The 25,811-nt window shown below is 42.6% G+C and overlaps 2 protein-coding genes across 2 annotated transcripts; one reads left to right on the forward strand and one right to left on the reverse strand.

The window, feature by feature from the left end:
• Positions 1-12,683: 12,683 nt before the first annotated feature.
• LOC115564484 (dynein regulatory complex protein 9) lies at positions 12,684-14,295 on the reverse strand. Its single transcript, XM_030388829.2, is given in 2 exon segments — positions 12,684-13,815; positions 13,818-14,295. Coding segments are annotated over 2 exon segments (1,110 nt in total). The 5' UTR covers positions 14,119-14,295; the 3' UTR covers positions 12,684-13,006.
• A 2,802-nt stretch (positions 14,296-17,097) lies between these two features.
• LOC115564485 (uncharacterized) lies at positions 17,098-21,653 on the forward strand. The gene is made up of 4 exons (XM_030388830.2): positions 17,098-18,093; positions 18,439-18,501; positions 18,579-18,741; positions 18,818-21,653. Exons 1-4 carry the CDS (start codon positions 18,023-18,025, stop codon positions 21,389-21,391), a joined length of 2,871 nt encoding a protein of 956 aa, XP_030244690.2. The 5' UTR covers positions 17,098-18,022; the 3' UTR covers positions 21,392-21,653.
• The last annotated feature ends 4,158 nt before the right edge of the window (positions 21,654-25,811 follow it).

Here is a 25,811-nt window from a genome sequence, read left to right on the forward strand (position 1 = left end):
GCGGAAGCATCAAAACGCTGTCAAGGCGCGTCGCGTGTGCAGACGCCACTCGAGACGGGCTGAGTTGAGTCGAAAAAGGATTTTCATGGCGCATTGTAGCAAGTGGGAGAACCCCAGACGGGCGGACGGCTTGCCGTTTAGTTTTTCGCATTGGCACTTTGTCTTCATCAGCTGGTGTGCGGTGTTTCTGGAGGAGCACAAGGCAGAAATGGGGGGCACGTTGGTCACAACGAGCTCATCATTGCCATCGACGGCAACATCATCTAGCTCGTCGCTGTCATCATCGTACATTGCTATAAACATCAATTTAGCAGCGAAAATTGGTTTTTTGATAGATACACAAGCGCAGACACACACACACACACACACACACACACACACACACACACAGAGAGAGAGAGCTACACATACAGCTATAGCATGGCCACACATAGCTTCATAGCTGGAGAAAAATTGTTTTTCAAGCTAAGTGACAAGCAGCAAAGGCTAAAGCAACTTCATCTTCCTTTTCGCCTTCGCAAGTGTGGAAAATAATACTCAAAAATAAGACACATAGCGTTAGTTTATAAAATGGCATGTACTGGATCTAGTACTTTAATATGTGACTTGTATTAAATGTTGTAGAGACTTGAGTGAGAATAAGAATAGGAATAAAAATTTAAAAAATACTTTATTAAATTTTAAGTTAAAACTAATTTGAATATTAAGCACTAGATTCTAAGGCCTTCACCTTATATATAATATATTATATCTATATGTATTTAAAATATAAATAAAATTAAAAACTCAACAGCATAAAAACATATGTTTTATATTTATATCTCAATTACATGCCGTAGAGGACTATGGCAAGGGCTACACGTTTTTATATGCTAGTTTAAAATAGATATTGCATTGCTCTGTGGAACGCCAAACAGTTCAGCGTAAACCGTTCTATCTCAATCTCAATATGAGTCAAACGTAAAATGTTGTATCAAGCATAAAAAGCGAGCTCAGACATGTTGAGCTGATGATAGTCCAGCTGCTATCGCAGTCCACTATCATTATGTGAAGCATAAACCAGGTAGTTACCACACTCACACACACATATACTGAGATATAGATTAGTATCTAGACGGCGGGATTTCAAAAAGCGAGCTGTAAAAGCGAATGCAGAGTGGAAATTATTTAAATTTATGCTGTCAAAATAAAAGCGAAAGAAGCGACGCACATCGAAATGGTGCAAAGTGCTCAGTGCGAGTCCAGCAATACACACACACACACACACACACACATACACATATAAATATTTTCACGTATGTGTGTCAAGTGAAATTCGCTTCAATTTAATGCAAACCCCAAGCAAATTGTCATTAAAAGCGGCACACATAAACAAACGAATACACACATAGACACATACACACATACACACACGTACACACACACTGTCAGCCCGTCTATACGGGCAGACTAAGCCGTAAACAGCACGCCATTTGCCCGGCTATATTTATGACGTGAACGACAAGACAAAATGGACTTCCGCATGGCAAAAGGGGTGAGGGTGGAGGGGGGGGGGGTCGGCTGGCAAAGGGGGCGTGCGACGGGTTTTTGCATTTTAATAGACTGACCCAAACGCTGTTAAAACCGCATGCAAAACGCGAAAAATACTAAAGCAAGCATGCCTGTATGTGTGTGTGTGTGTGTATGTGTGCGTGTGTGTGTGTGTTCAAGGCATTTGCAATGCAAATTTGTTGTAAAAGTTTAAAAAATTTATGCCGCTTTTATGGCACCTAGCGACCTGCGACCTGCGACGAGCGACGAGCGACCTGTGAGCGGCGACCTGTGACCTGGGCACCTGCAATCCAGGCGGAGGCCCAAAGCGGACCAGGAAATTATACACTTACTAAATAGCAAAATAATTTTTGGCATTTGCGCTCCTCATTTTAGCCCATTTCATTCTCAGCTGCATTAAATGCAAATTTATGCCTATTTGCAGCAAGAAACTGTAACGGAACTGCTCGCTGCCCCCTCCCACCCTCCCTGTTTGCTTTGGTTTTGCTCCTTTTTGCTGGCTGCTTGTTAAAATGCCATAAATTACAAACAGCCAAGCACTTGGACTTGCCCCGAACTGCCAGCCGAGCCGGACTGACAGTAAACGGCGCTGACTGTTCGAATGTTTTATCAAAGGGGCAAGCGGGCCGCTCGCATTGGCAGTGCCAAAAGTATTCCGAAACTATCGACTCTTGCCCTGTTGTGCAGTCGAGCAAGTTGCCACTTGCTGCTGCTGCAAGTTGCAACTTGCAACTTATTGTTGTTATCGCGCTGTGCATTCTTTTCGCTTGTTGACTCTTTGCTTCTTGCTTGGCAGGCGGGCCAGAAATCTCCGGGCGACAATGCACAACTTGCCCAGCTGCGAATTTATGGCCAGTGTTTTTTATATCTTTGCTCAAAACTTTGCGAGTTACGGCGCAGCGAAGGCTTTAGCTGCCACTCCAGCAAATCGTACTTGCCAATAATTAGCCATTATCAATCGACGATTCGAGTTTTCCATTGCCTACTTTTGAGCGCACACGAAATTCTTGTGGCAGTTGCAACTTTTGTGGAGTTGGCCAAGTTAAGCAAGATTTGCCTGCCCTCCTCTCTTCACTCTCTCTCTCTGTCTTGCTGGCATTTTCTTGTCGCTGCACTCATTATTTAAGGCCGTTTATTTGTGCAACATTGTGGCAAGTTATCGCTCGCCAGCTGGCTTTTGTGGCCTGTCTTAGGCGCACATAAATTTAGCTAACCATGACCGCAGCTGCTTGAAAGATTTGGTCACAGCTCGAATATAAACTGTCGGGCCATAAATCTTCGGCCGCAATATAATAAAACCATAAGTGCAACATAGCTAAACATGACGTGCAACATGCAGATAGATTGCACAAAAACTTGCCATCTGATGGCCATGTGAAAAGAGCAAAAAATAAAAAAGAGACGGCGGAGGGGAAGAAAACATCTGTCCCGGCCGCCCATCGAGGCGGCATCGGCGCGGCCAGGCGGAGCTGGTGGGCGTGGCTAATGCAAATCACGTCGCAAACAGCTGCGCAAATGTTGCGGAAATTGCCTGCCCCTGGCATCTGCACTATCGCCTGTGATGCCGTCCCGAGGCATCAGTTTCATTTTGCAGCATTGTTTTTTTCCGATTTCTTTTTTTGTTTTTATTGTACTCTTTGTGTGTGTGTGTGTGTGTGTGTGTGTGTGTGCTATGTGCACTCTCATGCATATTTTATCATTTATGCGCCCTCATTATCAAATGGAATTATGAACAGGCTTCATTGGCAAATATGAATAATCGGAAAGCTGCTGGCGTTTCATTTTTATTTCAGAGATTATACGAATACCATTTGTAAATTTATAAATTTTTAATCTACTTTAAGGATACCAACCTGACAAGTGCATATTTGCATAGCTATTTCGCAATAATTTTCCATATCGATGCCTTAAAGGAAATATGAATTAAATTAAGAATTTTACTATTACAATTTGAAATTGAAATCTACTTTGAGAAATTGTAATTTTGCATTATTTATCATTATTATTGTTACTATTATTATACGCAGGCTTTGCTTGCAGGCAATGCTGATTAATTAAACATAGTTTGAGTAAATAATTTTAGACAACATTTAACACTTTCTATTGATTTTGTTGTGGCTTATGCTCATGTAAACTTATTTATTGGTTATTTATTGGTTTCTGGAATATTTTTATAGCATTTAATTTTTTAATATTCGTCCGTTTGATAGGAAGCATATTTGTTTTGTAAAAAAAAAAAACTGTAAACTTTTATGAAGTCTTCTTCTTGCATCATCACATTATCACAAAATAAAATATTTATAATATTATTTTAAAAAAAATTATGACAATTATTATAAAATTAAAAAAAAAAATAAAAATAAAAAAAAAATAATAATATTAAAAAAAAAAATAGATTTTATGCGAATATAATAAAAATAGAAATTTGGAAAAATAAGCCGTATTTTATTACATTAAATTTACATATTCCATTAGCCTAAGCAGATTAAAACATGAAATTTAAGCTAATATTAAAGCATTACTTATTCAGTTTTTTAACTTATTTTATTTTAATTTTTGTAAATTGTAACATTTAGAGGGGAACAATATAAATCTGTGGGCAAGCCAACTATATTTATTTTCAGATACTGCCCCCAGCATACGCATAATCAGCAGCAGTCTGTGCGTTATAAATATTAATAGGTCGCTCAACAGCGCTATTCAAATGTAAAATTAGCATTTTGGCTTATTGTTGTTAGATATATGTATGTGATTGCTGGGTCGGTCTTATAGGTTAGTGCATTATGTAAATGGGTGATGAATGTAATTGCATAGTCGTCATTGACCAAAATGCGATTTAGGCGCAAGCGAGCAACGAGTCGTATGAGTAATTATACGGTATATGAGGAAACTTTTACGGCAGACAGCCGCAAAGCGAACGGTGCCATCCTGATGGCCGCGACGTTCGATTTGTGGCATTGTGACAATACGTTGGCAGCAGATATGGCCATAACCATGCCCACCGCCCGCCCTACCACAACACAACAACGCCCACGGCTCGCATCTGGTGCGTGACAAAAATCGAACACTGATGCCGGCGACAGGGCGTAATTTTGACTCTGCAGCTGTAATTGTGTTAGGCCGCAACAGCTGGATGGTCTGTCTATGTGGGTGTGTGTGTCTGTGTGTGTGTGTGAGTTAATTGCTATGTTCGTAGCTGCCGCACAGCGGTGAGCATCACTTGGTCTCGCATTCGCATTCGCATTCGCATTCGCGTTCGCGTTCGCGTTCACATCACGACCACGTCACATTATGCATGTAAAATGGGCATGGCCATGGCAAGGCGCACAATGAACTTATCGCCGGCTTGGACTTAATCAAATTTCGCCAAGCAAACTGACAGGACAGCTAAAATGGATTGGGGCACGTTCGCTGCATACTTTGGGGCACGCTTCATTTGGCTCAAAACTGGCTGGCAGTTAAGTGAAACGGATGGAAAGGTCGCTGCCTGGCTGGGAGCAAGAAGTCAACGTGTTGACACACTTATTTAACAGCTGACCCGCACTCGTCACTCCCTCCCAAGCAAGCCAGGAAGCCAGGAAGCCAACCAGCTAGCCAGCTAACCAGCTACGACTTCAGCTTGTGCTTGTGCTCTCTCCCTCCCTCTCTCTCTCTCTCTCGCTCTATACCAATCCAGCATCCCGCAAACTTTTTTATATTTTTATATTCATTTCTTTTTATTTATTTGTATTTTTGTTGTATTTTTTTCATTTTTGGTTTTTATTTTTCGGTACGCTGCGCGTTGCCTTGGCTTGTTGCACGCATCACGCTGGCGCTGGCACGCGGTGCATAAATCAATGGCAACGATCTTTACGTGCCTTGGACGCCACTCGAGCAGCATGGACTGCCCACGCCCGGCAATCTTTATTGCGCATTGTGGCTTCCGTTCGCCGGATGTTTGTTTGTGTGTGTGTGTGCGTGTGTGTGTGTGTGTGAGGGAAAGTGTGTTCGCTGCATTTAAGTTGAAAATGTGGCATTAAAATGCATTTCGCTTTCAATTTACCCTCGCACTTGAGTCATAAGTATTTTCATTAGGTGTTTTCCGCTTAGCTATTTGGCATCATTTTCCTCGCCTTCTTCTGTTGGGTTATTAATGAGCTTTCGCCTGGCTCGCAATCGATAAAAGTCTTGCAGTGGGCTTTAATTACGCATAAGCAACTGCCTCAATTAATTGCCAATTTATTATCGGCCAACGAATCAGGTGTTTGTCATCTCTGGCTCCAATTAACCACAGAAGTCAAAGCAGAAAAAAAGAAAAACAGAACCGGAAATAATGAACAATCTCAAGCTGCCATCAATAAACTAATAAGAGTGCAGTCCGATTGCTGTATTAGAACTCAATTAAATGTGAATTCCAGAGTTCTTATCAGCAAATACCCTGTAGAAGGAAGCAACGAATTTTAATATAAATATTCCATATGGAGAGTAGATCTCATTGTGGAGTCGTTTGTGTGCCTTGGTGAGCAAATGAAATGAGCACAGGCGTCAACAGGGTATAACAAGTTTGAAATTTGTTTCGCATGCATAAAATTAATTTATTTTTTATCATTACTCTGACATCAACACTAACGATGATTCGAAAAACAATGATGTGTGACCACGCACACACTCACACACACACACACACACTCATACATACTCATGCGAACAAATTCATTAATTTCAACAAGGCGGACGTCCTCAACAATAACAGCAACAACTTGAGCAATAACAAATCGGAGTGAGGACATGAAACAAATGCATTTACGACTGCAATGCAAATGACAATTTCAAAAAAAAAAAGGCAAATGGCCAGAGCTCTGTGTGCAGACAGACGAATGAATACACTATCTCTCATTTATGATTGACATGTTTTAAATTTTAATAATATTTCTTATATATTAAGAGACAAGTTTTTGCCAAAAGATTTATAATTCTAATATTATTCACAATAAATTGTGATTTTAATAGAAATTAAATATTATTTTTATATTATATATATATTATATTTTTTTGTATGAATATCTATTATTTATTGTGACATACTAAGCTTGATTATGCATCCTACCTCTGGCCTAAATTATATTAATTTGGCTTTGTTTTCCCTTTTCTCTAGCAAAGCTTTTTAATAATATAAATTATATGCAAATACATCGGTTATAGTTTTTATTATATAAGAAATACATATAATTATTTCTCTTCTAATATATACTTATATACCTTACTTATACATATACTTATATACCTTACTTATACATCTCTGGAAAATTCATATAATAGTTGTCCAATAATTAAGTCTGTCGACTCTGCGATAGAGTACTGCAAAATGAAGCGTGAGAGCGTGCACATATATGGATGCTAGATGATTTTGCATCCAGCATTGTAAAAAAGATAAGGAAACATGTGTATGGTTGATGTTTTGGTTTTGCGAGGGCGGGACTGGGGGGCTGGGGGCTGTTGGGGCTGGGTTCTGCGCTGCTGCCATGGCCAACGCCCGTTCCCGTTGATGTGCTGCAAATGCGCTTGTCAGTGCTGATCCCTTTAGCTGTTGAATTGCAAATTGTTTGTGCATGGCGTCAGGCATTTTATTTTTCCTTTAGTTATTTATTCTTGTTGTTGCGTTTTTTGTGTGTCTCTCCTCTTTTTAAACTGCTTTACACTTCATACTCTGTGACAAAATGTTCGCCCATCTGTCACTGCATCTCCCACTTTTATTTTCATGCAGAAATGTTTTGCTTTATTCGGGTTTCTGCTGTTTGCCTTGGCCAACAAATTTAAGTGCACAGCCATAGGGCGGACCTCAGCTCAGCGCCAGCACAGTTAGTTGAATATTATAATCGTATTTGGTATACCCACTGAGAATGCGAATATGGTTGACATTAAGTACTTGAATTTTATTTTATTTATTTTTTCTGTTTTTCTGTTTTAATTTTTGATATATGCGCATTGCTGGCATCGAGCTCTAGTTAATTAAAATTATGTGTGGTGCTAAGCTTGGCGGAAAAATGCAGCCCGAAGGCAGATCACGCAACTATATATGGCAGCTCGCATGTGATTCATGCTATTTGTGTATGCATTTGCAATTTCACTATCGTATGACTGACTGCAAATAACGAAATGCAAAGCACATTAATTTATTGGCACGTTTATCTGTGGCAGCGGCTGCCTCATTATAAATGCAAAAAATCTGCATAAATAGCTCATATGTTAGTTTGTGTGTGTGCGTGCGTGAGTATCGAAGGTCATGCAAAAACTATTGGAAATTGGCGATAAGCGAGTTTTGTTTTGCCAACGGCCCTGCACATCCATTTGCCCAGCTCAAGGCCTCCATTCTCTCCATTACGCGAGTCACAAATTGAGTGCCAGCAATTAAGTCAAATTGCAAATGATTAAATCTGGTAACAAAGGTGCTCCGCATCAGCCCAACTCTTTTGTACTGTCTTCTTCAATCCCTCTCTCTCTTTCTCTCTCCCTCTATCTATCGGCTGCTGGCCAAAATAGTAACATTAAAATTAATGCGCCGAAAAGTAGGCTATTAAAAATGCAAAGTAAAGTTTATTAGTGCAAAGGGCGAACGCATAGAAGCGCACTGTGCCGTTATGTCATGGTCTATGTGAGTTGATTATTTAAACAGTTTTGCGCTGAAAATGAGACAGGGACGTGCGTTAAATACAAATAATTGCCCGGGGTGAGAGAGCGCTGAACAAACCTCTGCAAAATTCATAAAACGCGAAATTCGGCGGTATTTACGGTTGGTAAATATGATTTAGACATTATTAATTTTCTATTTTTGGCAAAATGAAATATAGTTCGAAATGAGCAATTTCATAAAATTTGAGATTAATATTAAAATTATTTTTTTTTTTATTCATGCTGAACTGTAGAAACTATTCCTCGGGAACTGGTGAAATCCTCTGCTGCCCGGTCAACGACGACGACGCCACTGGCCACGACAATCACAAGAACACAAACATGGAAAAACTCACAGCAGACGGATGCACAAAATAACACATTAGACGGCGTTTCCTTTGCCAAGGGAGCGGCATAAAAGTTGCTTGAGTTCATTTCGGGTCGTCGACGTTGCTGACAACAACAGCAACAACATAGCAACAGCAACAACATGGCAACAGCAATGGCGAGCAGACAAACAAACAAATAAGCTGACAGACACTCGTTTCCGTTTTCAAACAAAACAGACGCCATATTTAAAATTCCAAACGACGCGCACAACAACAGCAGCAGAAATAGTAAACAAATAACAGCGAATTGCCGTTGCGAGCAACGTTTTTCCCAGTTCCTTTTTATCTATTTTTGTTGCTGGAACGATGAGCACAGATTTTGAGGCGAGTGCGAGGCTCTGATTTTTGATTCGGCGAGCGGGGCGCTTGATCAATGCGCACCTCACAATCGCAGCTAATTGCTGAATTATGCCATAAATATGTGGAGCGGGCGAAATGAAAATCAAATCATGCTTCAGAGCGCACGGCAATGAAAACGCAAATATGCCAGCAGCAAGAGTGCGAGATGCTCGCGCGAGCCGCCCACATAGATCACAATCAGCAGCTACATTTGGCAGCAGGAGTCGGCATTTGGCGTTTCACATTTGAAATTTAGCATGAAGCATTCGGCATTCGCCATTCGCCATTCACCGCGTGCCGTTTGCCATTTGCCACGCTCAAGATAGTCCAAGTACGAGCTTAAATTGCTGGCCGGCTGGGCGTGATTTCCGTGAAACTGAAATTAAAGATTTATTTAAGATTTGCATGATGCGATATGCAGTGCGAGTAGTTGGCTGTTCCCTGCTCTCGCCCAGGCGCCACACACAAAGGACACGTACGCAAATAAAAATGACGCCGGTGTTTGTGTTTGGCTCCTCACTTTCGGGCCATATATTTGAATATGATTTATGGACTCCGAATTGCAGCACACGCCAAGAGCGTAAAAGTTCCGCACCAATTACATAAAATATGGATTTCGACCAACGGCCGTCAAGAAATACTCTAAAAGTTTGCCAGTCCCATCGAATAGCTCAAAGGTTGAGTTGAGCTAGTGCCAGGAAAAGATCTGGAATTATTATGTATAGGAATATTTATGATAAAACTTATGAGTTCCGACTTTTCTTAGTTTGAAATTATTTTAAATTCTTTTTTGGAAATACTATTTATATTTAATTTTCAATTTGTGTGGGAAACTTCGATTGCAAGCTAACTTTAAATTACAAATTTATTGATAGATGATTTCTCGCTGGTCTAACAAATTTTATAATATTTTTTATTAACAAATTATATCGAGAATTTGCATTTTTATGGTACAGGTTTTATGTGAACTTCAATATTTTATTGTATTTTTATTTATTTAATTACATTGAAAATATTGAAAATATTAGCTAAAATATTAAAAATAATTTAAAACGGTTTAAATTTCATTTCAGTTAAAATCCATAAATCTTCTTTTTTCATTTTTTTTTAAATATCAAATATTTGTGAATACTATTTTTATAAATTTATTTTTAGTAAAAAAATTATTATTTAAAAATGTTAAAAATAATATAGAATTTAAATTCAAATTCTGGCTGCTATCCTCTGCAGCTGCCTTTTGTCATAGTGTGTATGTATTGGTTTGTCACAAAAAAGCTCATTAAATTCCCATACATACATATATCTCTATATATTTTCCATTTGTCAATTTTTCAAGTCTGAACTCAGAGCAGTGGCTCGACGGCTCCAATTTTAAATGCTAAAATAATATAAAGCCAATAAAATATTTTATCAGGCGTACGTGTTGCTATTAGATGCCAAAGCATCAGCACTCCCTGCCTTGCCCCGCCACCGAGCGTCGCGTCGCGTCACGCACGCATTTTAAATGACGGCGCTGGAGTGTTGAAAGCTGTGACGAGACTAAAAAATTGTGTGAGCTGAACTGGCTGAGCTGGCTAGGTGGGCAACCCTTTTTTACGGCTGGCCAGTGCAGTGGATCTGGTCTCTGATTATGCGTCGAGCGGCCATAAATTTATATTGAAAGACGTGTGTAGTTAATCAAATTAAAGTGCTTGATTAAATTTTAAATATTACTCGACGCTGTCAAATAAAATGTGCAAGAAATTAATGGCTGAGCACGTGGCGCATTCACAATATTCAATTAATTTATGCGCCCGAATATCCTGCAAGCAGCATGTTGCTGCTGCTGCTCTCTCTCTCTCTGTCTGTCTGTCTGTCTCTGGTAATCTTCCATCTTTTTCGTTTTTTCGTTTTTCCTTTTCCACTAGAAAATATCTAAAACGTGTCGCAAACTGCGTGGTTATTTAAAACAAGACCTGGCCAAGTGCTGCTCCCTTTAAGGCGGCTAACGGCCAAGTGAAGTTGAATAACAATTTCACTGCTCATTAACCCTAATTTGAATGTAAATTTTCGTGGGTCCTATTTGGGGCCCTTTGCTCGTGGGGCCCGCCATTTTTAAAGGATTTCGGCAAACGTTCGTTTTAGTATGTTTTAACTAATGCATGCGACAGTCTGCGCCGAGCTCCAGAGCAAGCCCTTGGCCAACTAGTTGCCTCTGGCTGTGACTGGGCGACTTGGGCGCACGAGGGCGGGAGGGCTACACATCAAACTAGTTATGAATTTAATCCCCGGATTAAGGGGTGAGCGACAGGCTTAAGCTGGCCTTGCAAGAAGCTAAACATTTATATACAGGCGCATAAAGGACATTTTAGAGCAGAATAGTTAGTTGCCCAAGAAGTAGCTTTTATTAGACTCTTGATATGCTTAAACAGTTGAAATCATCAAGCTTAGGAATAGAGAGTAGAGAGATAGTTTTCATGTGGTTCCCAGAGTGTTTCTTCTAAGATGAGCCCTATCTGCAAAAGATTTATGAAATTATTCAAAGTTAATTGTAAGCTAATCTTAACAAAAACAAAAATATGAAAAAAAAAAAATCAATAAAAAAATACATATAATTATATATAGTTAATATTTATAGTTAGTTACGTTCAGATTTACATATAAATATATGGCAAAGCTCTGTCCCAAGTAAATGTCAATTTCAGTATAAAGTTCAATATGCTCAATTATTATTTAAAATTTACTGGCAATAAAATTTGTCTCAATTTTTAGCTATAAAATTTAATTTATGCTAATTCTGTCTCTATAAATATTATTTATTCTTATTTATTTCATAAATTGCATACTTGTATTTATGTAAATAGAAATGAATATAATCGAGTTCACAAATAATATTCATATAAACTAATTACAGATTTGATTTAAATTCACGTTGTTAATTTTATTTATTCATATATATTTTACATTAGAATTTTAATGACTCATCATATTCAAGTAACTCATGATTAATGTGGAGCTATGCATAACCCTTTAAGCTAGTCACAATTAGTTCTATATGGAATATACATACATTCGTTCACAATTTCTGTTCGTGCCGTTTCGTATGGATGTGTGCATAAAAATGGTTTTTCCTGTGCCTTTCACAATTTCGCTTTTATTTTCATTTTGTATTTTATATTTATTTTTGTATTCTTCTCACGCCATCTTCCATTAATTCAGCCGTCAGCAAATAGACAAAAGGCCTTGCAACAAAATGGACTTGCGGCAGTCATTATTGGGTAGTTATTGTTGTTGCGAGTGCCAGGGAATAAAACAAAAGTGAGCATTAAGCCAAACAATAACAGCCAGGCTAGCAGTCGGCCGGGCTGGCCGTGTGGTGGCCGGGCGAAGGGCGCACCGCACGGTCAGAGTGAAACAGGGAATGGCAACGTGCGCGGCGCCCATGCAAATTCAATAAATTAAGGCAACGGCCATTAATTATATTTTAAATTACAATGCACACACACACACATACATACATACAGTGGCAAGTTGTGCTTGCGCTTGCGCTTCTGCTGAGCCTGACAGAGAGAAAGTTGCACCCATTCAGCGGGCAAATTGTCGCTGTTTATCGCCTTGCACCAACAGCGCGCAAACAATGAAAGCAAAAGCAACGACAATAACAAACTGACTGCCAAGCCGGCCATTGTTGCTACTGGAAACCACTTGGATGGCGCCATGCATCCCAGGCTATGTATATGAGGGAAAAATAAGAGGAAAAGCTCAAATAATAAGAGCACAAAAAATACAAGAAGAATCTTTAATACCAACTTCAACTTTAGCTGCTGCAGCAGCCTCTGCCGCCGCTGCTGCTGCCTCTGCTGCCTTCTGCTGTCAGTGGCAGCTGCAGTGCACTGTGATGACTGCTGGCCCATTAGCGGCGCGTAAACAATGGCCAAGGCTGTTGACAATGCCGGCAAGCCATTAAGGCTGACGCAAGCCGTTGACCGCTAACGTGTTAACTGCAGCGAGCCAACTTTTTAATTGGTTTTAAGGCACGAGTGAATTTCCATAAGGCGAGGGCGGCGGGCTCAAGTGCCATTGGATTGCATTTAATTTGTCTACTTCTTGGGCTTGGATCGCTTGCCGCGCTTCGGCTTCTTCTTGAAGGGACCCAGGCCGCGTCGCACCATGGTGCCGCGCCACCAGGCCTGCAGCCTGACGGCGCACTCGATGCGATGCACCTCCAGATCATGCAGCCGCTGCTCCTCCTCCTTCCGAGCCGTATACTCGGCAACGAACTGCCTGTGCTGGGCGTTCAGCTCGCGATGATGCGCTAGCAGCTTGTTCTGCTCGAGGATGCGGAGCTGCCAGGCCTCTGTCTCGCGCTCAACGCGTCGCATCTCAGTGGCATAGCGCTGCTGCCAGTGCTCAATGCGCTGCCTGAGGTCGGCCAGCTCGCGACTGCGAAAGGCGCTCAGCTCCTGGCCGACGCGCTCCTCACGTGCCAGACGCTGCTTGTAGTCGAGTATGTCCCGCAAGTAGGCTCGCTCGGCATTCTCGCCCCAGATCTGGGCCTGGGTCACGCGCGCTGCCTCCCAGCGCTCGACCAGGCTGAACTCCAAGTCGTTGACCCGCGAGACGCACTTCAGATTGTACTTGGCATCGGCGATGCGTTCCTCCATCTCCTTCAGCTTGGCCGCCCCGTCGATTTCCAGCTGCTCCAGCTCAGCCTTGAGCTGCTTCTGCTCGTCCTTGGAGCGCTGCAGCTCCTTTATCGCCACAGACTCTTCGCTGTTGTTGCCGGTCAGGTCACTAATCGCCAGCTCCAGGCGACTGGGCTTTTCGCTCTCCAGCTCCTCCTGGGTCATGAACAGCTGCTCGTTGGCGGCCATAACAAAAGCGCGCAAGCGCGTCCAAATCTCGTTCAGTATTTCAGGGCATCCAGCACACGCTCGTCCACCTGGACGTCATCCAGATCTGTGTCGCCCAGCAAGGACTCCAGCCGCGGCAGCTGCTTGCCCGTGAGCAGCACGCGCTGAGGCAGCGCCTGCTGCCCAATGGAGGAGCTGCGCAGCCTGCGCAAGGAGGCGGGCAGCCGGGACGGGGGCGTTCGCATATTCAGGCGCTGCGAGCGCTGCTGCAGCACCAGCTTATCAATGGTCTCCTTATAGGTGACAGCCAGCATCAAGCGCCTCCACTCAGCCTGCTGCTCCTCGTCGAAGGCCTCCATTGTGACTGGCTGCAGCGGGTCGTGTGAGGCGCGGCTGCTTGGCTCCCAGGCTACTTTATCGATATCGCATGCTTGAGGTTGCCAAGGCAACTGTTGTTTGGCTGAAAGTAATGCAACTGTCTCCGTCCTCTTCTGCTTGGCCAAGCGCCAATGGGTACGCTACGCATTCGCCGTCGTCGTTCGTCTACGTGCAAAAATGCCAAACTCGTGCTGGCGCCTTTATGGGACAGCAAGCAGCAGCAGCAGCAGGAGCAGCAGAGGCATGAGCATGAGCATGAGCAGTCTCGGAATTTATCTTTGTCTCGCGAGCTCTGCTGCTCCATTGCCAGCCATTGCCAGCCATTGCGGCGGTTCCTCTTGGGTTCATTCACTTCTTCAGCCAGCCAACTAGCCTCTGCGTCTTTGCACAATCTACATGCCCTGCTCCCAGCCACCTCCAGCTCCTGCTGCCCAATAAGCCCTGCGCCGATTGCAACTTAAGTTATTGGCACACAAGGTGGCAGACCCGCATTACAATTAAATTATCGCGTTAACCGCAAAACCTGCGCACAGCTGCGCGAAGCTTTTTCCACCATGTCAACAGCGAAAGGGCAAACAGCAAACGCAGACTGGAGATCGGTGAGAATATGCGACTATTTGATATCCTAGGGATTAACTGTTACACTGAAAATCAAGCAAATACAAATAAATATTGTCTTAAATTATTAAATTAATATAAAATATAAATATATCAATTTAAAAATTAAATGGTTCTGTACATATTTCAGTCAAGCCTGCACTTAAATTATTCACAATTCCTAACTATATATAAAATGAGAAAATTCAATCAATATCTAGTGGTTGAACTTTTGCACCACAGTTCAAGCAGCGGCCCTTTGAAAGGCAGTCGCGAGTGGTCATTGGCAGCGCAGGCTCTATGAATGGAGCGCTATGAGAAATTGCCAGAAGTACACACACATACACACACACACACACACACACACACACACACACACACACACACACACACACACACACACACACACACACACACACACACACACATATATACATATACATATTTATATAATGGCAGCTGCTGTCTCGCGCACACACTGTGAACCACTGCGAACCACTGTGAGCCACTGTGAGGCTGGCACAGAGCAGAGCCGCCGCGGCATACCGACACATGGGAACTGCATGTGGCGTCTTTGGCGTCTTTGGCGCTTGGCGCTGGGCGAGTGGCTCCGCTGTCAGCGGCCATTATTTTTAATAGAGTGCAAAGAAAAAGTTTTCAGTTTTCTGCTTCATTGACTGCAAATCGGGAAAAGGCGTCGAGGTCGCCACTTCTTCTGAAATTAAATGCGCCAAAAAGTATGCTGTGCAGCGACTGATAAGCAGGCAACACACACACATACACACACGCACACGCACAGAGAGAAGGCGAGAAAGAGTGTGTGTGAGAGAGAGAGGGCGACTCTTGCAAGCAGCATAGTCCCACAAAATGTGGCATTTGCAGCATAAAGCCATACACATAAATTCGCTCTGGCCAAATATTCAATTTTCTTTTCGATTCGCCAAGAAAGTTTCCCAGCGAATTCCGTTTCTTTTATACTTTGGTAGCGAAGTGCATAGCCATTGAGGCCAGTTGCCATTTGTTCAATACTTGGCCAATGCATTTTATCGCGAGCTGCAGATCAAAGCCAATAATAAATATATTGCGCGACAATTCAGAGTACAATTCGTTTGAAGTGTCTGCTAAAAATCAATCAAGCGCCGGCCCAGTCCCAGTCTCTGAGCTGATGATTGCATGTCAATAGAATTTTCCAGCAAATACAATATTTGGCTTTTCATTCGCTCATTCATATTTTTATCAGCTTTGTGGAGGAGCATAGGCGTGGCTGGTACTTTTGTTACTTGGCAACAACTTTATTTGGCAACTCAATTGTTTTAAATTCATTTCGCCATAAGCTCCAACATAAATATGTGAGCGAATGCCTCAGTCGAGGACTTTACAGGTAATATTTCAATTCATTTAACTAGGAATTCACATGGAGGTGGCTGTGGAGCACTCTGACCAGACTACAAATAAAAATAGGAATTTCAAGCTAAGGCTTTGAATTCTTTTAATAGTCTTAAATTTTTATTTATTTATTTAATTTTTTTCTTTGACTTACGATTGTGTTTGTTGTTGCATGTTGTTTAAATATTTACATAGGACATGTGGTACCAAGGATCATATAAATTGCAAAGGATAAGGCATTTAAGAATGGGAGGTTTGTGATATTTTAAAAAAGAAATATTAATTTGTAAATATTAAAAATATTAATAATATGATTATTAAATGTTAATCTACTACCATAAATTTTTATTTCTTTATTTAATTTTTTTTTATATGTTATTATTATTATTTAAATATATTTATATTTCAAATATTAAATCAGCATACATTTTTTTTTTTACATATATATTATACATATATATTTTAATAATGTATTTTCGGTAATATTTTATTGGTATTGCTATTATGATTAGTCCATAATTTATTTATTTTTGTGTCTATATATTTTACTATTATAAAATGGATTGAATTGAGCCAATGACAGTCTTTTGGGTTTTTTATTCTTATTAGATTCTTATCTATGAGCTATAAATCTCTGTATATTAGAACTATAGATCAGGTTAATACTTGTCTGATGAAAATAAATATTTACATAAATGCTCCTTTAATTTATTTTCTATATCGGGCTACATTTCTTAGCCAGCTATCTTTAGTGTCTACTAAATACAAGCTGAACCACCCTTAAAAGCTATCCATCGACACACACACACACACAAACACACACATACACTGCATGCAGCATACTCTGTTTATGCGCGCATAACTCGTCGCATTTATGTTGGCCAGTGTAAATAACCGAAAATTGTATGTTGCGAGCCGCAACCACGACACCGTGACGACAACGGCAGATGCCAAGCGAAAGCCAAGCCAACCTCACGCTGAACTAGGGGTAGCAGCAGCAGCAGCAGCAACAGCAGTAGGAGCAGGAGCAGGAGTCGGGTCTCTCTGCTGCACCGACTGGCGATGTCGCGGCTCTGGTCATGATGGTGACTCTGTGAATATGTCAGAGCGCCGTTGTCTGCGGCCAACGAGTGATAGACGCTACCATTAATTCACATTCAGGTGCCGCACGCTTGGTTGCCTCGCCAGAACTGCGAGCGTGAGTGTGGGAGCGGGAGTGAGAGAGTGAGCGTGAGAGTGAGAACAACATGTGTTTTTTGTCAGCCACCCTAGAGTATGGACAGGGATCGGTAAAGTTTAGTGCGGAGTCTGCGGTCTCGTGCAATGCCATGACAAATGCTCTGGCCAGCCCCAACGATTCTCACCACTCGAGCCAGACAGGTGCTTAAAAAACTGACCCACTTGCTGGCCGTGCAATTAATGCGCACCCCAGATGGGAACACGGGCAAAATCGAAAGTTAGGCGGCCGCTCTCAATGCCTGCCACATTGTGTGGCCATAGCCAAAAGGGGCCAAAGTAAAATCAATAAGGGCAGGTCACTCCGCAGTCTCGACTGTCGCCTGTCGCCTGCCTCCTGCTGGTAGCCCGGGCCAATGCCAAGCAACCACCAAAAATATATAAAAAGTGAACAAAACTGAACTGAAGAAATGAGGTAGCCATGACGACCGTACTCAATAAACAAATGCCAAGCGCGCACACACACACACAGACACACACATACGCTTGCACCTTTATGCGGCCATTCAATAAAGTTGCTTTAAAAATAACTCTCAATGCCTCATTTATTGTATTTGGTGCTGGGCCCGCGGTGCCACGCTAACTGTGTCAACATAGCAGAGTACCGGCTGCCGTCGACAGTCGGACGGTGAGTGCGAGCGCGAATAGACCCAGTGCAGCAGCGAGATGTATCCGCAGGCGGAGCTGGAGAACTACAAGCTGCAAGTGGAGCTGCTGCAGGAGAAGCTGCGTCGCAGGTTTGTGGAGCACGTCTTATAATTAAATATAAGTGCAACCTGCTGAAGTAAATGTGATTTGGGCGAGCTCTCTTTAAGCAAGCAACCTGGCCCTGCTCTGCTCTGCTCTGAAATATTATTCAATAAGTTTTGCAGGCAGAGGATGAGCAAGAAAATACTTAACTTGGCTTTTAGCTTAGCAATTTTTTGCTTGTAGCTTACATTAATTTGTAATTATTTGCTGAACTTTGAGTTAAGTGAAGCAAAACTTGAAAGTTGCGTACATATAGAAACAGTTCTTATTTATATTATATTTTATATTCCTATATGCATGACGAACCACTGCATTTTCGCCTGATGCCACAGCGAGGACAATCGCCAGCAGCTGGAGCATAAGCTAGAAAAGGTTCTGCAAAAGCGCAGTGAGATGTGAGTAAAATTGGTTTTTGCTATGCCAACGAGTCCAAAAACTCATTTATAACGCCATCCATTCTCGTGTGCTCCAGCGAGAAAGGCATACGACAGAAGACACGCCAGAAATACCAGGAGTTCCTCGAGGAGCAGACGCTACGCAACGAACGAAACAAAAAGCTGGTGCAGATGCTGGAGCGCATCGATGAGCAGACGGCTGTCATGTCGCAGCGCAGCGAGAGACTTAAAATGATGAAGGTGCGTCACAGGTGCAATTGAAAAGTCACCCTCCGCCGTATACTAATGCCATGTGCATCTGTTTGTCCACATGCAGCTGCAGTACCAAATGTACTTTGCCAAATTGGTTCAAAGCCAAACACGACGCTGCATACAACAGACAGCCGCGCCAGGAGGTGGCGCGATGACGATTCCTGTCCTCATACAACCCCAGCCCCAGGCGGCGGCCGTGTCGGGTCCAGCTGCTAATGCTGCAGCAGCTTCCATTGCAAATCAGAGCCAGCCACTGATGTATCCCCTGACGACTGCGGGGCCACAGCAATGGGCCTTTGCGACGCAGGCGCCGACGTCGACGCACACTCAAGCTGGTATGTTATTAACTTCGCAGGTGACGCCACAGCCCGGCGTTTATGTGCCCTACCCAGACCTGTATGGCGGCGCAGGTGCTGGCTATGGCGCTGTGGGCCTGGGTTTGGGCGTGGGCCAGCCGCTTGCCACATCCAATCTGTTCGACCTGCGTGCCACATTGCGTGCCCTGGACAATGAAAATGCCGATTTACCGGAGCGAATGACGCACTTTGATGCGGCCGCCCTAGCAGTCGATGAATCTCGAGGTGGCGGCGTTGACAGAGCAACGCCAGCAAAAACAGCAGCAATGACGACGACGACGACAACGACAGCGACAGCAGCAACAATAACGACGACGACGGCGACGATATCAACTCCATGCTCAGTGAAAGATATGAGCGCACGGGAGCTGAGCAGCACATCCTCGACGTTGGCAACATCCTCGTTGACATTTGATAAATTGCCAATGACGGCAGTGGAGACTGAGCTGCCAGCTGCAGCTGTCGTTGGCGCTGGCGTCGATGACGCTGGCGGTCGACCGCAAGTGTCGGCGCAGTTGCGTAGGGGCAGTCAGCAGGAGCTGGAGCAGGAGCAGAAGCAGGAGCTGGATGCTTGGCCAAATTCACGCGTGACTAAAGGCGAGCATGAAAAATCGCCAAGTGTCGTTGGCTATAATGAGGCGAACGGGCAACAACAGAAACCACAGCAACACCAGCAGCAGCAACAGCAGCAACAACAGCAACGCGATTTCGATGCTTACTTCGGTGAGCTGAAAATCGATGAGCCCTGGCAACCAACGGCAGCTCCAATAGCAACAATGACACGGCCAAAGGACCAGTACGAAGACAGAGCGGATCTAAGCGTGCGTGCTGGCAAAATGAAAACAGTTGGAGGCGATGGCGCCATTGGCGGCCTCGTTGGCGGCATCAGCAGCGATTTGCTTGACGAAGTCAAAGCCAGCCGTGCTGCTCTGGAGAAGGCAGCGGCTGCGGTTGATGAGCAGCTAGCACGAGGTAATCAATTGTCGCCACCGGCAGCCAATGAGCCATTCGCTAAGCCCGGAGTGTCGATTGAGAATATTGAAAATGCCATTTACGGTGAACGTTTGACGGCAACAACCACTGCGATATCAGCCAGAGCAGGAGCAGCAGCAGCAACGGCAACGGCAGCGGCGGCGGCAGCAACAGCAGCATCGACACCGGGATTAGTGGAGAATTTGGTAAGCAACGCATCGCTGCCACAGCCACACCAGCAGGAACAACATCAGCAGCAGCAGCAGCAGCAGCAGCAGCATGGGGATGAGCAGGTGAGTGCCATGGATACACAACAGTTGTCGGAACAGCAGCTGCGAGCAGACCAAACTGCCTACGGACAGTATGATGCCAATAGCTATGTGGATCCGGGTGAGCCCAGTTACGCCAGCATTGAGTCGACTCCGCAGCAGCAGCAGCGGCAACAGTTGCAGCAGCCGGCAGGCGTTGCGGCCGAGCCACTGTACAGTGAAATCGGAAATCCCACAGACTATCAGCAATATGCAGCGGATGCAGCAAACGCATCAGCCGAGGCCGAGGCAGAGGCGGCTGCGGCCACAGCGCAGCAAGAGTACTCCGGCATGGATTACAGCAACTACGATGCCTCGCAATATGCAGCCGGCTATGATCCCAATGCCCAGTACCCGGGCTACATATACGATGAGGCCACCGGCCAGTACATGGCCGATCCCAATGCAGCTCAGTATGCCCCGGATGGCAGCTACGCGGGCCAGGACTATGATGCAGCAGCGGCAAATTATGATTACTATGCCGAACAGCAGCAGCAGCAGCAACAGCAACAGCAGCAACAGCAACAGCAACAGGAAGAGCATCAGGAACAAGAGCAAGTCGCCTATCCGACGGCTGACAATAGCAATGGCACAGCAGCGGAGCTGGTCGCACCACAGGAAGTGGAGCAGGCCGCGCCATCCGACGGGACTGATGCAAAGCCCGAGGCCATTCACTCACCAGCGGCGGCCGGCAGCACCGCCAAGCCCGCGAAACCCACATCGATACTCGCGTCGACAGACAAACAAGCGATGCCTAATGATGCGCATCAGCAGCAGCAGCAGCAGCAGAAGAAGAAGAAGCGCGTTAATTTCGTTGACAGCAGCGAAACGGATGATAGCTCAAGCGCGAAACCAGTCCAGGAGCCACCCGGAATCGCTGGCAGCTCCAACCCCAGCCCCAGCCCGAGCGCCACAGCACCCGCGGGAGCGGCGGCCAGCGCGACTGGCGTCGGCAGCGAAAGCGACTTCGATTTTTCAACGGGCAGCGAGGCGAAGAATTAGAACAAGCGCCAAACACTTCAGTTCTAATTTGCTGCCATTTAGGTTAACCAATGGACGGGCCATTCCACACAGTGGTCATCCATTCAATGGTATCGCATTCAATTTCTGTCCACAGCATTTCCCACTTCGCGCACAATGCATAATTCGAAACTTTGACTTGAGCATCGAGAATATATATGTATGAGTCTTGTCTAGCTTACTTTATCTGCATACTTTTCACAAAGAAACGAAAACACACACAGCTAAACATGAATATTATGAACTTGATTAAGTTTACGGTTTGAATTGATTTGTCTCTTTATCATGATATTCTTCAATACTTAAGAGAAGAGTTTTAATGGAATAAATTGATATAAAATTGTTACATTTAATATATTTCTAGAATATAAACTATTAAAGTAAAATATAAACAATTAATTTACGTTATTCGCTTTTATATAAATTCAGTTAAATGTTGAGAGCTCTAAGATTTTTCTCACAACAAAATCAAAGATAATAATAAAAGGTTGCTCAAAAAATCTAAATAAACTTCTGGAATTTCTATTGGAAGTATTTTCGTTGATAAATATTCTGCCTAATAATAGGCTTAGCTTAATTATAAATTAAATGATACATATGACTTTCTCAGCAGTATGTAGCATAAAGAAAATTTACGTAAAACTGATGCAGATTTTTAAAATATTAAATGCGAGTTATTTGAGGCTGCAATCTTAAATGATTTTTACGCGGATAATTAATTAAAAATCATGGCATGCATTCAGAAATCAGAATCGTTAACAACTTTTATATAACCGTTTGAATGGACAAAAGGACTCAATTTTTTAATTTCATAAGAGTTCAGCCTGCGGTGCAGTTTGGTATTTATATACGTGTATATATATGAAAATAAATATATACTATATATATATTGTTGATTCTTGACTTGGACAATTGACCATGGTTAAGTATATACACACATACATATATACAATGCTCGAATGTGTACATTACAATATTGCATTTTCAGGTTGCATAATAAGCCAAAGTGCAATTGTCACTGAAATGGGTTGATTGCCTGTCAGAGAGTCAATTGGCTGACCAACATATCCCGTTGGCAACGATGCTAATTAAGTGCAGCAATCGAATAGCAGCACGCGATGCACATTTCACCTTTTTCTGATGCTAGGCTAGGAGGTGAGCTGGCTAAAGTTGCAGCTGCAGTTACGTTCAGGCAAAAAAACAATATAACAATTACTTGAGAGAAAATTAAATATGCATATTTTAATACGTTAAGATCAATAAATTGCAGATATCCCACATTAATTTAATACTAAAGAGTGTGTGAGGGAGGAAGCGGGGGAGGGTAAGTGAGGGAGAGAGAAGAAGACAGGAAGAGAGAGAGATAAGGGTGAGAGAAAAAGAGGGTGAGTGAGTCAGAGAGTGTGAGAGAGACAGTGAAAGAGATAGGTTGAGTGAGAGAGAGAAACACAGAGTGACATGAAAAGAAAAGGGGAGAGAAGGAGAAAGAGAAAGAGGCCAGCACAACTCTTAAAAATCATTTCTTAATAATAAGCCAAAAAAATAATAAAATAATGATAATAATAAAAAAAAAAATAAAATAAAATAAAATATAATTATTTAATTTACCAATAATACTAAATTTTAAAAATAAATTTTTCTTTTTACATATTTTACTTCCATAACCGTACAGAAAATGTACTGAAGCACTACATGGTAGGTATATATATCTATTATTTATATAATTTATCTATTATATCTATTATTATATTAATTTATCTATATTTATATAATATATATATAAATTTACATAGTCGATAAGCATCACAAAGAAACAAGTTTCGATTCTATTCTGATTTTCGATTAACTCTGGCAACTGACTGCTGGCTGTTGTTGACACTTTTCCCATCAAATTTAAATATGGATGTGATAAAACTGCCGTTGGTTTTATTATTCTCATTGAATTTTCTCGGCTCTTTTATTGCTGGCTACATTTTTTTAAAGCTTATTCAATGTTTTTTGCGATGAGCTTCATGGCGTTTTATACATGTATGTTTTCATTATACTTACTTGCTGTGAAATTCAGTGCACTCCAACCATTATTAAAAACTTTTATTAATTTCCAGGAAATATATTTTTTTCTTATTATTTCAATAAAATTTCAAATAATATAGTCAATTATCCAGCAGTTGCATTGAAAAGACAAGCAAAAAAATTAGATTTAATGCACGAGAGCTAGGCACAGCTTGAGCGCATACTTAAATAAATCTCTATTTAAGCTTTCAAAAGAATTTTCGTCTTTTTTTGTTTCATTCATTCCTAATGAGCTGAACATTTATAACTGGTTGTTGGGCCCAGGGGCAACAATGAGTAGAGCGCTAAAAGGTTTCGAGTGAACGCTTTTTTTATTGAAAAATTTGAAATTAAATGCTACAACGGGGAGCCTCAAAGGCGAATCGCAAATAAAAATGAAGTGGGTCACAATTAAATGCTCTTAGTCAAATGAGAATTCCCAGCGTCGTTTCGCATCAAATGAAAAATTTCTTTACAGGCAAAATATGTGCACGCCAGCTATTGGCAGGCCAAAGGTATGAAATTCGACCCAAAGACAACAAATGCGAACAATTTGAGTATATTTCGTACTCGATTTACATGCACAGCAATAAGTATCGCAACAGACGCTTTTTGAAATTTGAGCCGAACGCTTAAAGTCGCGCGGCGGGTCTAAAATTGATTTCTGCTGAGTATTAGCATAAACATAAAGCTTATAAAGCATTTATCAGACGGAATATATCATATAGATGAGTTATATGGAAGAAGGTAGAGAGAGAGAGCGCGAGCGAGCGAGCGAGTGTGGCATGTTTCAACAATAAATTGCAAAGCAAATCAAATCAGCACGTCGCAGGTACAAGGATAAAGGATTACGAGTATAGCTTCAGCCACAACACGAATAATTGAGTGCTGCTTATTTATGCACCCCGAGCAACCAAATAAGAGACAGGAAGAGCAAGCGCAAACGAGTGAGAAAGAGCTGGCAACACGAGTACCGAGAACCGAAAAAAATAAAATAAAATAAAAGAAAAGAGAAAGAAAAGCAAAATACATATACATAATCAGTGCTGAAATTCAATTTTGAAATAAAACGCAAATCGAGTAGCGCAAGTCACAATGCCGTGCCGTGTTCCTTGTACTTGCTCGCCTGAGAGGGACGTAAGTGGTGTGAGAGTACCAGAAAAATGTACATTCGCATATGCTCGTGTAGTTTTGGCTTCCTAAATAGGCACTACTGGGAGCAACATTTGTGGTACACGCGGCGTATGATTGACATTTATGCAAATGGCTTACAGGGCCGCGCCTCGTTTGGGGGTGTCAACAGACTATGACAATATTTACACAGTCGCTGCTGTATAGCTGTAACCCTTTTTCTCTGGCTTTCCTCAGTACTGCAAGTCATTCACATGCGCTACATGGAATCTTATACGATACATATGCCGAGACGAACTACTCAATTAGACAGACTTTAGGAGGAATCATTATATATAGAATCATCTCTCTTTCTCATATAAACAATTTATTTGTAATCATGATTGATATGATATATTTATAGCTAGTATATCGTTGACTCTATTGGGTCAGCCCTGGCTCATAGACCGTGCCGAGTTCAATGTTTGCTCTGACATTAACACTAATTGAAAACATGAAATGCGATATATCGCAGACAGAGCGTATATGCGTCATACTCGGCGTATACACAATTTACCTGCTCCAACCCTAGCCTCGATTAGTGAACGCTCACAGCGCCTCGACAGCTCAAGCCAGCTACATTCAGTTCGTGCCACTTTCACGGTGAAAACATAACAAAAGTTTTCGCTACTTTCTCCCCCTGCCCCCCCTGCCGGAGCAGGCTAACAGTGGAACAGTGGAAGTTTTCTGCGTTTTTCCGCCAACTTATTATTGTTTAAATATTTATACTAGCTTTGGCAGATACGGTGGCAGAAGGACCCCGACTAGATGAAGTCAACAGTGCTCCGTGCCATATACCATATACCATGTAGCATGTAGCATGCAGCATGTAGCATACAGTAAACATCGTGGCTGCCGTGTGCTGTCTAGGCAACACATGTGCGACAAGTTCGAGGCGCCAAAGTTTGCGCGACACTCGATGGGCTCGACATTGTCACGTAGTCGCCTGGCCACTTGCTTGACGTTGAGTGGAGCTGCCAGCGATATGCATATGAATGCCAAAGTGCCTCAGAGCATTCACACAGCTGCTGCTCGATTTGGCTCTGACAGTGCCTGTCGTTGGCAATCGCTCGATAAACGCAGCCAACCCAACATAGTTAGCTATTAGTCCATTTGACTTTTAGCAGTGCGAGTGCTGTTGGAGGTGTGTCACGTCAGCTTAGCTGTGATACCTCAAGCC

The sequence above is a fragment of the Drosophila navojoa genome, chromosome 2 (assembly GCF_054131105.1).
Source record: "Drosophila navojoa isolate 15081-1374.11 chromosome 2, UAZ_NAV_1.0, whole genome shotgun sequence".
NCBI classification, from domain to species: Eukaryota; Metazoa; Arthropoda; class Insecta; order Diptera; family Drosophilidae; genus Drosophila; species Drosophila navojoa.

Coding starts and splice junctions, on each gene's coding strand:
- LOC115564485 (XM_030388830.2), top strand. CDS start 18,023: ATGTATCCGCAGGCGGAGCTGGAGAACTACAAGCTGCAAGTGGAGCTG. Junction 18,502..18,578: donor CTGCAAAAGCGCAGTGAGAT/GTGAGTAAAATT, acceptor CGTGTGCTCCAG/CGAGAAAGGCATACGACAGA. Junction 18,742..18,817: donor AGAGACTTAAAATGATGAAG/GTGCGTCACAGG, acceptor GTCCACATGCAG/CTGCAGTACCAAATGTACTT.